The sequence below is a fragment of the Mus caroli genome, chromosome 16, assembly GCF_900094665.2.
Source record: "Mus caroli chromosome 16, CAROLI_EIJ_v1.1, whole genome shotgun sequence".
NCBI classification, from domain to species: domain Eukaryota; kingdom Metazoa; phylum Chordata; class Mammalia; order Rodentia; family Muridae; genus Mus; species Mus caroli.
In genome coordinates this window covers 62,438,775-62,451,275 of record NC_034585.1, presented here as the reverse complement: position 1 = coordinate 62,451,275, position 12,501 = coordinate 62,438,775, and the positions used below count along the sequence as shown (strand labels likewise).

Here is a 12,501-nt window from a genome sequence, read left to right as displayed (position 1 = left end):
GAACTGATTAGACAAAACTGATCTGAGGCAGTACTTTCATCATTTTTAAAACTATTAACTGCTTACTGGATGCTTCTAGACCTAGCAATAGTTCGCAACCTTCTAAAGAACTGAAAACTCAATATGGATTAAAGAAATCTAAATATGGCATTATGTTACTGTGAAAACTCAGGTCTCTGGGTTCTTATTCTCATTGATAAAGTTATTTAAGAATGCCTTGAAGCTGGACATGGTGGGCATACCTATCAACAAGCACAGGAGGGAGCAGAAAGTGGATCTCTGGTCTTAAGGCTAGTCTACAGAGCATGTCTCAAATCAGCTAGAGCTACATGGAGAAAATTCTGCTTCAAAAAACTGAAAACTAGATAGATGCTAGGTAGATGATAGATGGATAGATAGATAGATAGATAGATAGATAGATAGATAGATAGAGTAGATGGATAAGTAGAAATATAGATATATAAAGATAGACAGATAAATAGATAAAAATAAAGAATAGACTTAGAAGAAACCTCTAGGACAATTGTTTAGAGTTTAAAAAAATGATCCTTGGGCAAGCATGTATAAATATAAGCAGATACCTGTGGAACAAGATAGAGTATAGGAAGAGTCATTTGTATGCAGTCACATGACAGAAATGTGGACAGATGAGTCAAAGGGGGAAAAAAACCAAAAAGATCAAAGGATCAGGGTAAATATTCTCACATGTGAACAAATAATAAAAGAAAGAAGAAATAATGAAGGGGAAAGTTGTTCCTTTCTAAGGAGAGAAATGTTGGATTTCTGAGAGAGAAACATATATTATCACGATGAAGGGGCATTTACTCCTCTGTCTTTACCTTGGCTTTAGCCCAATAAGCCTTCTTGAGGATTGAGTCCTAGGTTATTGACAGGTTTATCTGGAATAACTCTTTTGTTTTGAGTATTAAGGAATCTTGGGTCTCAGTCCAGGCCACAGATAGAATTTTCTCTCTCTCTCTTTTTTTTTATTACGTATTTTTCTCAATTACATTTCCAATGCTATCCCAAAAGTCCCCCATACCCCCCCCACTACTCTACCCACTCACTCCCACTTTTTGGCCCTGGCTTTCCCCTGAACTGGGGCATATAAAGTTTGTGTGTCCAATGGGCCTCTCTTTCCAGTGATGGCCGACTAGGCCATCTTTTGATACATATGCAGCTAGAATCAAGAGCTCCGGGGTACTGGTTAGTTCAGAATGTTGTTCCACCTATAGGGTTGCAGATCCCTTTAGCTCCTTGGGTACTTAAGTCCTATTCTTTTGACCAGAAGGGAATAGCTTTTCGTTTAGGGATTTCAAAAAAGACCAGGCATCCTCCAAGACTCTTGCCGCCTCCCCCATCCCCAAGATATAATCTTCAAATCTTAGAAGGTGCATGTGATATAACTTATGAACAACATCCTACCAAATATTAAGCTCTACACTGGAGTTTAAGCCACGTGCTCACAGGCAGCCTCCAAGCAAGGATGCTTATTTTAGAGATTACTAAAAACCCAAACTCCTTTCTAACATTCCCGAGCTCCAGCAAAGACCTTCTGAAACTTCTGCTTCTGTTGTTCCTGGCCCCAAACTACCTGTCCAATTCACAGCTCCGGTGCTTATCAATTAGTTACAGAATGTGACCTAGAGTTGAACTGGTACATTTTAAAGATGACTTCAATCCTGATAGTGTCTTCTAAAATGAGCCACACGGTTCTTAGTGGTCCTCTAGAGTCCTAAATCTAAATAGTTATTTAAATGTTATTATTTTTGCATTAGTCAGAAATCAAACCAGGTGTGATATTTTTGACAGTGTCTGGTGTTACTTATAGCTCAATTTTTTGTTCTCAAAGGAATGCACATTTCCAAAAGTATTAGATAAACCACCATAAAATACAATGGTAATGAAAATATAGCAGTGGTCAAATTATTACAGAAACCAAAATGAAACTTAAAACAAGTTTATTAGCAGGTTGCTTGCATAAATATTTTCACATTTACCCGTGGCAAATCACCACCAGCTTTTGCAGACGCTTTTCTTGTGGGTGGACGTAATTTTACTACTAAATCAGAAGAGCTAGTATCAGTTAATTAACATGTGCTTAAAGCAATTGGGTTTTAAAATTTAATATTTTCTGGCCCAGAGGCAAAAGAGTTTCCAAGTTCTCACTTTTAAGCAAATGATTACACTGAATGCAACCATACTTGATTTCCAAACCAAAATTCATGTAGCTGGTACTTGTAGCACTCATATTATTAATATAATTCATTCTGTAACAATTTCACATAATATTATATAGTCTAGTAACCACCCCACCCCATGCTGTTTATTTCTCTCCTACTTATGCAAATGCCTCTCTCTTCCTTATAAATCTTGTCCCTGAATTTATTAGTTCTTGTCTCGTTCAGTATTCCAGAGTTTAACTAAGGCCATCTGTGTGACCCAGAATTTGGAATAACCATCAGAGTCTGGTAGACTCACTATGCCTTGATCTCACTAGGAATCTTTTAGTTGCCAATAGAGCAACTGTGAGTGGGAAAGTCACATGAGTCCCTTCTCTCTACATAGCTGAAAGTTAGTAGTGTCCAACTGGTGCATGGTGCCAATAGTGACAGCTTTTGTGAGCTCATAATTGCTATGGAGATATCATGGTTAGAAGATGGCATTTCTCAGCCCTCTGCCCTACCTTCTGGCTCTAACATAAATCTGTCCCCTATTCTGCAAGGTTCTATGACCTTTAAGGGGCTAAAGCTAGTGTCTTATACAGGACTGAGCCCTGAATCATTCCATGGTTTCAGTATCATGTGCAGCCAAGGGTCTTTGCATTCACCTCTATTTACTACAAGAAACGAGGAGACAAAAAATGTATTAATCTTCCACTGGTCAAGATAAATTGAAAGCAAGAATTCAAAATAAATACATAAAGAGCAGTTTCCCATCAGTCTTCTCTGGAACTTATTTCTCTAACATGATATTTTAAGATCATTTTTAGGGTTTAGCTTCAGGAGTATATCTTGCTCAAGAGAACCTTTAATCTCAGGTGCAAATTAGTGCTAGTACCATTCATTTATGACTATGGCAAAATTCAAGATTTTATTGGCTCCATTGTAGAAGTGGAACCTGGTGAAAGTTTTAAACTGTTTCTTATAGAATGGGGATGTATGAAGTATTACTAATGCACTTTTTCTGGGGAATTCATCTTCAAGATCTTTTCAAGTACATCAGAGAAAGTAGTTTTCATTTTGACATCGGGTTATGTGAGACTTTGTCTCCCTTGGTCTCTCTATTTTGTTTGGATAACTTTTGAAGTTGGTTTAAAATGAAAGAATTCTCTTGAAAAATAGAAAATATAAAGGGGATTTGATTACTTAACTTTAACATAAAAGCGAGGCAAGCCATAATATTCCTGGTTTCAGATTTTAAACTTTATATTGTGAAGTGAGCCACACAGTTATTTTTTCCCAAAGGTCTGTTAGCAATTAACAACTGTAGGAAGGAACAGTCATTTTCTTCAGTCATGTAGCTGCTAATAAGTTGCTCATGCTGAAGTAAATAACCTTTCACCCACTCGTAGGCAAGAAAATCTAATTAAACTCAGTGGATCACACAGTATAAAATAAAAGAAGGACGCATTGGGAAATAAAAGGGTTTCATGGGGAGAGAAAAAGAATGAGAGGAATGAATTGTGGTGAATTAGAACAATATTTATTCTATGTACATATGAAAATTTCAAAAACATTTAAAATGAGAATTGGTTATTCCAAGAGTAAAGTATTCCGCTTTAGAAAATGGGGTACAAATAACTTCTGTTAAACAGTAATCACATCCATCAACACCTCAGAATGCTGACTTTTACGTTATGACACTAAAGCCACGTCTCGGTCACTTTGTACATTCAGCTTCTGCACATCTACAGAGACTATATCCAGTCTGCTTTTAGGATATCCAGCAGTGTTTGTATTGTTAGAAACATTTAGACTACATACCTCGATTTGCTAATTGGGATTATTATTTGAGGCATCAACAATTACTTGTGCAAATCCCATAGTCTAATCATATTCATCAATAAAATGTATTAATATATGATGTTCATATCGAGTCCTGCTGATCTGTTTATTATTAGAGAACATAAGGGTCACACAGAAGAGGATGTCTCATATCACACATATTTCTGACAGGGTTCTCCATGATGTAGAACAGACAACACTCCCCACACAGAAAAACTGTATAAGACCCACCTTGTTCCCAGTGTGAATAGTGCAATAGATGACAAGAGACTTGTCTTATCTAAGTTGCTGGCTGGGGTGGAGGTCTACGTCAGGATTCAGGAAAATTCAATATCTTCATAAAAGTAGAAGTATCTCATTTTCATGTCTCTCTGAATGTCATCAAAACCACAAAAATGAGAATTAGAAGTTGAGTTCATGTTCTCAGCACCCATGTGAAAAAGGCAGGCATTATACATAGTCTATAACTCAGGTGTTGAGGAGTAGAGACCAGTGACATAGGTGCTTTCTGTCCAGGAAGTAGTCTAAATAGTAAGTTTTCAGAAGGGTGAGAAATTCTATTTAAGACTGTAACATTGAAAGTGGCAGAGGAAAACACCAATGTCCTATTGTGAGCTCAGTTGGCTTTTGCACGAACACATTCATATGTGTGTAACATATCTCTGAGAGAGAGAGAGAGAGACAGAGAGAGAGACAGAGAGAGAGACAGAGAGAGAGACAGAGAGAGAGAGAGAAGAAAAAAATTGAAATACATTTTACATTTTCAAAATCCTCTTTGTTTGGAGAAGGTAAGCATCTAATGAGGAAAAGGTGTGTCTGGCTTATCTAAGTGATTCGATCTGTCCACATTATGACCTGAATTAACCCTAAAAACAATATATACCATTATTAAAATCCATATATTATAATATTGTCTCTTTTATTTGAATGATTCTCAGTAAAATTTTGTTATGTGCAATTACATTCAAACTTTATTACAAATTAATAGTACATTAATTATATTTTGTAAATAAATCAACCAGATGAGGCAGATGTGTGAATTTTTAAAATGTATCTGTTGTTCAGTTAAAATAATTTACAATGTTAGAAATTTTTTTCAAATATTGTGTATTATAATTATAACGATTGTCAAGTCTAATGTGTCTTACTTTGTTACTACTCAGAGCTAGGAATCAGTAGCCATTGGACACTGATTGACAGGGTGGGAAATAAAATCTGAAAGTAGGTGACACCCATGTAAAAACCTCCAAGAGAATAAAAACTAAAAGTACCTCATAAATATTCAATGTCACTAAATAGTCATAAACACATCTGTACACATCTGTATTATCCTGCTAAAACTTGACTGAAAGGTGGTCAATTCATTTATTTTCTTATATTTTAAATGAAATTATATTAGCTTTAAATGCAAAAATACTTTAAATGCTTCAATAGAAGCAGAAATAATATTCATGAGATTCATTTATGAAAAGTAATTCACTTGCCATGGTATCCTAAATTTATAATTAGAAGACAGTGTTGCTACTTCGAACTATTATATATTTTTTATTCTCCACACATGACTAGGAGTCATAAGACTTTGGTGTGTGTGTGTGTGTGTAAGGGTGGGTGTGTATGTGTGTATGTTTGCATGTTAAAAATCTTGAGTTTTTCATGTGAGGACAAAACACTTATAACGTTCAAAACAAAATATGCTACAACTGTGTACCTCTATCACTTACTAACATGTCTTTCTCCAGAAATAAGTAAAACTCGAAGTTTAGTGAACATAGCACATCAAGTATGGTACTATTTTATGTGTAAAATATTTTCAGACAGTTGAAAAGTAGAGAATCTGCTGCTTGGTCCTAACATATTTTACATATTTTTAAAATGTAATTGTTGAGTACACAGTAATTGATTATGCTGCCTAAGAATATTTGGAAACATCAGAGTCTTTCTCAGGAACTAGAAATCCTCAGAACTAGAAGGCTATCAAAACTGCCCTGCAGTTCTGGCTTTCAGCTTCTTGTCTCATGAATTAAAAGAATGAAATTCACATACCACAAGACCACCGAGGTTACATTTTAGATGATATTTATGATAGATTCATAGGTAGGAGGTTAAGAGAGGGGAAAAACCATGCCAATTGAATTACTAAGGCCTGAAGGTCTGCCATGAGGTGGGTCATGGTAGGGAGGGAAGCATCAGAGAGCGTAAAAGACCAAAGCATCAGTCACCACTATCTGAGAGAGAGAGAGAGAACAGAGAGAGAGATAGAGAGAGAGAGAGAAAGAGAGAGAGAGAGAGAGAGAGAGAGAGAGATTAAGAGAGAGACACAGAGACAGGGACACAAGGACACACACAGAGAGACTGATGAGAAAGAGAAAATCTATTTTATTCTGAACAAAGACACAGAATGGTGGTAAAATACAACACCACTAAGAAAGGCTGATACGGAGTATGCTTGGGAGCAGAAACTCTCAGAAAGCATAATTTTATTCTCACTTGTATCTTTAGCATGACTTCAGATGAACTTGCCGTGGTGAGATTTGGTCATGGCCAAATGACAGACCATCCCAATTGGATTAACTCTTCAGGGAGAAGGCAATGACATTTCCCTACCAGGCATAAATGTCATTCTTTTGGCTAGGAAGCAACCAATTTCCCCTAACAAGCTGCATGTTACTGTAACTTACATAACTTTAGTGACAGACTTGATTCTAGAAATCATTGTTTACTGGATGGTTGAAAGAAAGGAAAGGGGATAACATTTGAAATGTAAATAAATAAAATATTCAATAAAAATTGAAAAGAAGAAAGGAAAAAAAAAGAATGTGTAGAGAGAACACAGGGCATGTTCTCCTTTCAGATGCACATAAAATCTTGCTGTAATGGCATATTGACTTTAGGTTATTGTATGAGTCTACCTTCTCCAATCCTAAAAAAAAAGATATGGATTAAATGAATATGTCAATAAGCTTTCCTTCAACACCAAACAATCCCAAAGGGACCATTTTACAATATACCACACTTAATATAAAACTAAGATTAAAACCCAAAAAAGTGAATTAACAACTTGAGTGAAATACCTTCATTTATGTTGAAATGAGTTCTTAAAACCAAAAGAAGAAATTTTCTCCATGCAAATTTCAAAGCAAATACACGTTGAATATGTTCAACATTTAATTTTTTTTCCTTTTCTATCTAACGGTGGTTACTTTTCACTGTCAAATATTTTGTAGAATTTAATTTTTTTCCCTTGTGTTGTTTGAGTGAAAACTAGAGCATACACACTTTTCACACTCTAAGTAATAAAGTGGTAGAAAGGAACAAACTCTGAAAGTGTGTTTACAGCTAAGAGAATTTACACAAACTTTTAGACAAAGGTAAACATAAGTCTCTGAAGGAGAGACTACCTCTGTAAATTGAGACTTTGTAGGGTGAGGACAGAAAAACATGGACCTGATCATAACCTAGGTAAGTTTCAAAGCAGATATAAAATGCTGCACAGCCAATACTCTTTCATTTTTAATTCTCTACATGTCTTAATAATTAATTTTTGGAGTTGTATTTTCATTATCAAACTGAAGCAAATTTGTTGCCTATGTCTCAAATTATGAACGCATCCATAAGCGTATTTTTATGGACAACATACAAAGTATTCTTCTTAGTCTTATTCTTTCCTATTGTGGTTTTACAATTCTACCAGTCAAATCAGAGATTGGCTCTTTAAAAACTCATACCAGTTGGAGGTGATTTTTATTCAGTTACTTGTGAGAGTGAAGGATGATGGGTTGTGGAAAATGTCACAAGTTTTCTACAACTTGTATTTTTCAGATGTGAAGTACTTGAAAGAGGAGGATGCTAACCGAAAGACCTTCACTGTTAGCAGCACGCTGGACTTCCGAGTGGACCGTAGCGATGATGGAGTGGCGGTCATCTGCAGAGTAGACCATGAGTCCCTCAATGCCACCCCTCAGGTAGCCATGCAGGTGCTAGAAATACACTGTAAGTAAACACAGCCCCCAAACCCTTTATACGTACAACTTGTTTTTATTTTTAAATTTGTATATAAATCAGATTTTAACTTGACATAAAGTTTCAGCAAATGTGCCCAAAACTTACCATCTTTAGTCTCAATTATATTCAATGGGAATAGTGCCTTATCAGAGTCTGAGTCTTAAAAGTGAAGGAACATAAATGACACCTCGGAGTTTAATTATGGTTGGTGCTGTAGCGTGATGTTCGTATATGCAGGAAAGGGTTCGGGAGAACAGTAGCGTTACATCAAAACAACTTGGGCACTTGCAACCTTTTTCCTTGTTTTTATCCTTCTACCTGATATATTTTAGTCTGTTTGAATGCAAGGGCACCTCCACTACAACCGTAATTATCATTTACATTTACAGGCACAATGCTAACTGAGTGATGCTCACGTATGGGGGGCAGTGCTGAAGCTTTCAGATCATCATCTCTCACAGCTTGGTGTGAAATCAGTGTCCCTAGTTACAGTTCCATAGGTAACTGTGAAGTTCAGAGGGGACAAGTCAATTGCTAGTAAATGATACCTTGATAGTCTCTTACTTGCAAAAGTCATAGCGGTACATATTTACTAAAATGAAGCTGAGGAAAAGGGTTTAGTGAAAAAGATTTAAAAACATCATATTTTCTGAGTTTTGTGATTTGATTTCTTGATACAATAATGTTAATTTTGTGGTTGCTTTTTTTTTTTTTTCGGAATGGAATTAAAATTTGAACTAGGAATTGTGTGGGAGGTATAATTACATAAAACCTTAAAATGCTGAACCTTGAACTCCACTGTTCTAATACGCCTCATTGCATTCTGCTTTTATTTTATTACTCAGTGATGTGTTGGTTGTTAATATATAGCAGCCATGGTTTAGGGTCCTGGCCATACAAAGAAATACCAAAAGAACAAAACCATAGCAAACCTACTTGTCCCCAATTTTCACGATCACCACAACCTCACACCATCACCACTATAAAAACCTTTACCTTAGAAAAGCTCATCTAGATGTCATAGAGAGGAAGTAAACTTAAGTAAGCTCTGCAGGAAACCTGACAATGAGGGGCAGTTACTAGGCAAGCCAAGTAAGCTGAGGAGATGCTGGGAAGATGAAGACAGTGGTAAAATCAGCTTTGATGAGCTTACATATAGTGCTGAGGAACTGATGACATGAAGCCCTGAATTAGGAACACACCTGTGACAGTTACTTCTAGAAAAATCAAGGCAAAGAGAAAGACCACACTAGAATGTCATGGTGCAGAATAAAGAACATTAGGATAAACTACGAGAGATGTGCCTGAAACTATTGAAATTTCTAAGCAATTTGCACTGTATTAGATTAGTTTTATTAGATTTTCCCAATCCTTTCCTTAAAGCAGATTCTGACACAAGTATATGTATATGACCATATGAATATTATTTCTAGCTTTAGCATTTACATATAAATGTTTTTATGTAGGCTACTGAAAGTACTGATTATAAACCAAAGAATCAATTCCCATGCTGATTTGATTATAAACTAGACAGTTAATTCCTATGAGTTGGAGACAATTTAAATCAAGTTTGTGCCATTTAAAATATTTCAAATGAATGACAGTGACCATCCCATTATATTGCTTATTTGGTCACGAATCTTCAACCTACAGGAAATAGAGCCAATTGGTACATTGAGAAGACCAGTATTGCCATTGCAATAGCTGAAAAATTTAAATATATATGTTCCATGTAAGGTAATATTATTTGGGATGATACTTGTCATTTACTTAACTATAATTCCAGCATAAAATGAAAAAATGAATGGGAAGCGAATCATAATCATTGTTGAGAAACACCATATGGGAAAGGTTCTTCAGACAGTGAGGTGTTTTGACTTAATTTATTTAGTTTTCTGTGCTAAAGGAGGATACGATTCGACAGATGAGCTGTCGAGTTTAGTTATGAAAAGGAAGAATGTTTTGAATGAGATCAGGTTTATTGGTCTGGGTATTTGCCTCAGTGGCTGTTTGCTGCTCAAGCATGAAGATGTGCGTTTGGCTTGCCCAATGTCCACATGAAAGGCAAGCACAGCAGTGAGCATCTTCCCTGATGCTGAGAGAGCAAAGGCAGGCAGCTTCTGCAGGCTTACTGTCGAAAGATCAATCTGAGAGCTGTGGACTCAATGAGAGGCCATGTATCAAAAACCAAGATGAAGTGTGAAAGACATGCAGAAATCCACCTTTGGCCTGCCCAGGGGCATGTACAGGTGAGAATGCCTTCAAACCCACAGACATGCAAACACGCACATGCACATACATGCACACAGATAATAAAATAAGGCACAAAGGAACACATTACTCGAATGAAAAACCAAGGCAGGTTTTGGGCTATTTATTTGAAAGAAGGTTCAGGATTTGGTGCTGTCAAGAATAGGATTATATCAGGAATGAGAATTTCAATAAGTTGACTTTGAAAATAGAAATTTTACAGCATATTAACTAGTTATAATAACTAGATTTATTATTATAAGACACACTAACCAGGCTAATCTTCCAACAGCTGGGAATTCTGCCTTCTCTTATTTAATTTTAGTTTTGCATTGACCTTGCTTTGAGCATGTTCATGCAAAATTTACAGAACAATTTTGCTGTCCTTACTATAAGAATTCTTATTAGAGTAGTAAATATTTCAGCTTAGCTGTTAGTTTCAAATGTTTACTGCCAAACTCGTTTTTACTTCCTTCGAAATTCAGAATGGTGCTAAACTAACCCTAGCCACTTATTGTTCTTTTTTATATGTTCCATATTAATATGTACTGTTTGCAAAATTACATGGATGGTAGTAACTGAGTTCCTTAACTTTTACAAAGTTTTACATGAAAGTGTTCATATTGACTGATGAATTAAAAACACCTTTTCATTTTATTGGGGATTAATTTATAAGTGTCCAGAAACAGAAACTAGATCAATCTAAATTATCTTTCTTAGAATCTAATATACCATCATTCAAATATATGGAGTAACTAAAACCAGCTGACAGTAATGTGCAATGTTCCTTTAAGGATACACAATGTTCCTCAGAGATGAAATAAATCCAGTGATTAGAGAGAGCTACAGTCAATATTAGAATTAGAGCAATGGCGTCAGCTAATGCAGTCTTCATAAACTCCAAAGGGCTATGCCAAAATGTCTATATATTTCACATAGAAACTCAAAATACTCACCCCACACAGGTGTGCATGTATAATTGAAATAATGTATTGAGTCACTACATTTTCAAATAGTGAAAGAAAGAAAACAGTTTTGGCAAAGGGGAGAAATGTAGTGGTTAGTAAATTTAGGATATTCCAGTACTATACTAATATTCTCATAATGGATGACCACAGGAATGGTTCAAATAGAGAAACACTTAGAAGAGCTATCAGTGTTTTCTGTAGGGCATGAAAAGAGAACATATGCATTTTTAAAATAATGTATATAATAATAACTTCACAAGGCAAAAATATATCCTGTTGCCAGATTTGTAGGAAATTGGAGAGCACATACACACACAAATGAACATAATGAAAAGACATCGTAAAATAGGTTACAAAGAGGAGCTTCAACTCTGTATCCACACGATGCACAATTTAAAAGCGATTATTCCTATGAATTATATCAGAGCAACATTTAGTTTTTTATGAAGTATTAATCATTAATTTAAATACTTCCATTTTAACCTGGAATTTAAGAATAGAAAGACAGATTTTTAATTCCTTTCAACCATAAATGCTTTCAAGTTGTATGTATCAGGTAAGAGAGTACTTCTCAACTGAAGAGCATAAAGGGCAGTTCCATTTGATAGATGAAGACTCTTGTTCATCTTCCTATCATTCTACATTTCTCTTTGAAACAAATCTTTTTTATTATTCTGACTTAATTCTTAGGAAAGCAGATTGCATGAGTCAGATTTTATTCAATGGTCAGCAGGAATAATGTATGTATACCAACAGAAAACTCTGCACAGTACACAGGATAGAAGAAAAACAAAACAACTATTTTCTGTACACGACATTGCACTTACATAATTATATTAAAATGTAACTTATTGAAAATGAAAAACACAAGGAAAAATTGGAAATGTCAGAGTAATGTTATTTTTATGAGACAACAGAGTAAGATAAAAATTAGAGTCTGCAATTTTAAAATATCTTCATGTTTCAAAATACATTATATAATTTCCCCACCAAGTCACATAATCTCATAATTGATCCTTAAAATTTATTTTATTCTTGTATTGGAGTGTAATGTTTCACCTATAAACTTATTAATTGTTATAAAATGTACATCATTAATGTTTAAGCAACAGATGACATAATTAAAACAGCTCATGACGTGGGTGTTCCATTTGGGCCCAAACATTTATCAGAGTAATAATGGAAGGTGGTAAGTAAAGGAAGGGAAGAGGTGGGAAGAGAAGAGGAGAGGCGAAGGGAGTGAGGAGGGGAAGAAGAGGAGAGGAGGGGAGGGG

At 35.4% G+C, this 12,501-nt stretch overlaps 1 protein-coding gene across 4 annotated transcripts in view; it reads left to right on the top strand.

Moving 5' to 3' along the window:
• The window catches only part of Cadm2 (cell adhesion molecule 2), a 932,542-nt gene that overhangs the window by 804,071 nt on the left and 115,970 nt on the right, over nt 1-12,501 (top strand). For all 4 annotated transcript variants that reach the window (XM_021184563.1, XM_021184565.1, XM_021184564.1 and 1 more), the window contains one exon: nt 7,827-7,997. In XM_021184563.1, the coding sequence (XP_021040222.1) occupies nt 7,827-7,997 (171 nt within the window). The remainder of the gene's footprint in view (nt 1-7,826; nt 7,998-12,501) is intronic.